This window comes from Gasterosteus aculeatus, chromosome 1 (assembly GCF_964276395.1).
Source record: "Gasterosteus aculeatus chromosome 1, fGasAcu3.hap1.1, whole genome shotgun sequence".
Classification (NCBI taxonomy): domain Eukaryota; kingdom Metazoa; phylum Chordata; class Actinopteri; order Perciformes; family Gasterosteidae; genus Gasterosteus; species Gasterosteus aculeatus.
Genome location: NC_135688.1, coordinates 830,001 through 832,500, shown reverse-complemented (window position 1 = coordinate 832,500; position 2,500 = coordinate 830,001). Strand labels below are relative to the sequence as shown.

General features: G+C 51.1%; 1 protein-coding gene across 7 annotated transcripts in view; it reads right to left on the bottom strand.

Annotated features, from left to right (window-relative positions):
- plekhg2 (pleckstrin homology domain containing, family G (with RhoGef domain) member 2) overlaps window positions 1–2,500 on the bottom strand; it is a 32,616-nt gene that overhangs the window by 18,608 nt on the left and 11,508 nt on the right. For 3 of the 7 annotated variants that reach the window (XM_078105903.1, XM_078105910.1, XM_078105918.1), the window contains one exon: window positions 674–1,194. In XM_078105903.1, the coding sequence (XP_077962029.1) occupies window positions 674–1,194 (521 nt within the window). Of the gene's footprint in view, window positions 1–673; window positions 1,195–1,580; window positions 1,788–2,500 lie in introns of those variants that run through there. The other 4 variants (XM_078105914.1, XM_078105933.1, XM_078105940.1 and 1 more) reach the window with 3 other exon arrangements.

Genomic DNA, 2,500 nt, shown 5'->3' with positions numbered 1-2,500 from the left:
GAGCGTGACATCATGTAGCCTCAATCAAAACCAGACTCCAAAACCTCAAATGCAGGAATGGAGGCGCACATCACAGGATAACACACACACACACACACGCACACACACACACACACACACACACACACGCCCAGACACACTCACTCGCTCAGACACGCCTGTCATCTGTTGGACTCCCTCCCATCAGCACTGAGGCATTCTGGGATTGTAGAAGTAAGAAGTTGCTGAAGGTGAAGACAGTGAGGACGGGATACCAACGAAGAAGAAGGATGTGTCCTCTGATGAACGTCATAGAAGAAGAAACTGACAGACAGCTGATCAACCTGCTGAGAACGGGGGCACAAGTGTGTGTGTGTGAGTGTGTGTGTGTGTGTGTGTGTCTGTGTGTGTGTCTGTGTGTGTGTGTGTGTGTGCGTGTGTGTGTGTGTGTGTGCATGTGTGTGTGTGTGTGTGTGAGCCAGCTGCAGGTAAACGAGTCACTCACACCTGTCCATTAAATCTGAGCTGTGTGTTTATTATGATGAGGAATCGGTCGTTCTGATTGGTCGAAAGCAGCCAAACTGAATATTAAACACGTGACGTTGTGTCCTACAGGTGGTAATAATGAATGTGTGATGAAGTGAAGCAGGAAGCAGCTGTGACCGTGAGCTGAACATCTGTGAAGACGTCTTACCTCCACAATGCTCTTCAGGTCCCTGACGTAGCTTTGCTCCGTCTCCACGATCTCCAGCACGACTCGGTCCAGGCGGGACAGCTGTTTGGGCGGGGCCACCGCACCTGCCGCCGCCGGATCGGCTACACGTCCACGGGGGGGGTTGCCTCCACCCGGGACGGCACAGGCTCCTCCTCCTCCCCCGTTGGCTCCTCCTCTGTGCGGCGCCACCAGCGGCGTGAGCTCCAGGCTGATGTCCGAGTCGTTCCTCGTAGAGGAGGAGGAGGCGCTGTAGGTTGGCACGGCGCCATACGGCAGCGAGGAAGAGGAGGAGGTGGAAGAGGAGGAGGAGGAGTGGGAGGTGTCCTGCAGGGAGACGGAGGAGACGGAGGACGACAGGGACAGGGAGGCGTTGTGCTCGCCGTCGGAGCAGGCGGTGTTGACGGAGGTGCAGGAGGAGGACGAGGCTCCTCGCTCGCACGATGACATCATCCTACCCACAATCCCACCGAGGGACGAGGCTGAGGAGGGACGCTCGGCCGCTGCAGGGACACAAAGAGAGGTCAAACGTTAAAAGACATCTGAAACGTTTACACAAACTCAACTAACAAAGCAGATCAACGTGAGAACAATCATAACGGAGATGATTCAAACAAGACGCCAAGGTCCATAGCAACCACCCTAGCAACAGCGTGACGGTTATCTGGGTATCTGTAAAACTAACAAATCAAACATTATGCAAATAAAATCTACAGAATCAAAGTCATTTGGGTGGAAGTTAACGGCGCAGTAACCGTCAGCAGTCACAGCTGTGCTCACAGGATTAATACAGAAAACCACAGAAAACCATCAGAAGAACTCGTGTTCCCTCCAGCTGCGACCGCGGCGTCCTGGATGAAAGTCGCTGACATCCAGCGACCCGACTTACTTCAGAACGGACCTTTGAGAAGGTCTTCTCCAAAAACCCACCAAACACATCCACAGGGGTGCAACGTCCAAAGAATCCAAAACCACGAGTGTCCGACCGGGATCAGTGGATGGAAGGTTTGGTCCACGGCGAAGATCTGCAGGCTCAACGAGGCTGCTGGAGTCACCGACCATCAAACGCAAGCATCACGAACCAGGAAACAGGAGGGCAGGGGCAGGAAGTGTGTGTGTGTGTGCGTGTGTGTGTGTGCGTGTGCGTGTGTGTGTGTGTGGGTGCAGCAGAGCGTCACATCGCTACCAACTGACACAATAAACTCTTCTGGCTGAGTGTGAAACGAGATCACGTTAAATACTTTTATTTCAAATGTAAACTGACTGAAACATTAAAAACACGACTTTTCAAATGTCTTCTAATTCATTTCTTCGTCCTCTTCAAACAACTTGTCGTTGTTTGTGTTTTCTTCCATTCGAACCTTTAATAAATACGGCCATTTGGCGTCTTCATGAGACGACTGTTGGCTTCAGACAATGAAGCTGATGAGAAGAGATGTTGGGTTCTGGACTGAGACACGGACCAGCGTGCACGCGAGGTCTCCTGGGTGAGCTACAGCAGGTCCTGGTCTCCTCGTGGTCCACCGTGTGGTTCCATGTCTCCGGCCCTCGCTGCAATCATTCCTTTGTTACTCGGGGAAGCGTCTGTTTGTGCGTTTGTGGCGTGTAGCTACAGAGCGTTGATTCATCATCTAATGTCGGATGAAGATGCAGTTCAGCAAAGTTACCCTTCTGTTGCGTTTTAAATGTAATTCTATTTGTTTGTGGGAGTTTCCCTCTGAATGTAACCGAGAATACAGTTTATCTGTTTTGGAAAGTGCTATTATTTATTATTCACCACAGGTTACTATTACATTAAATATAAGATCA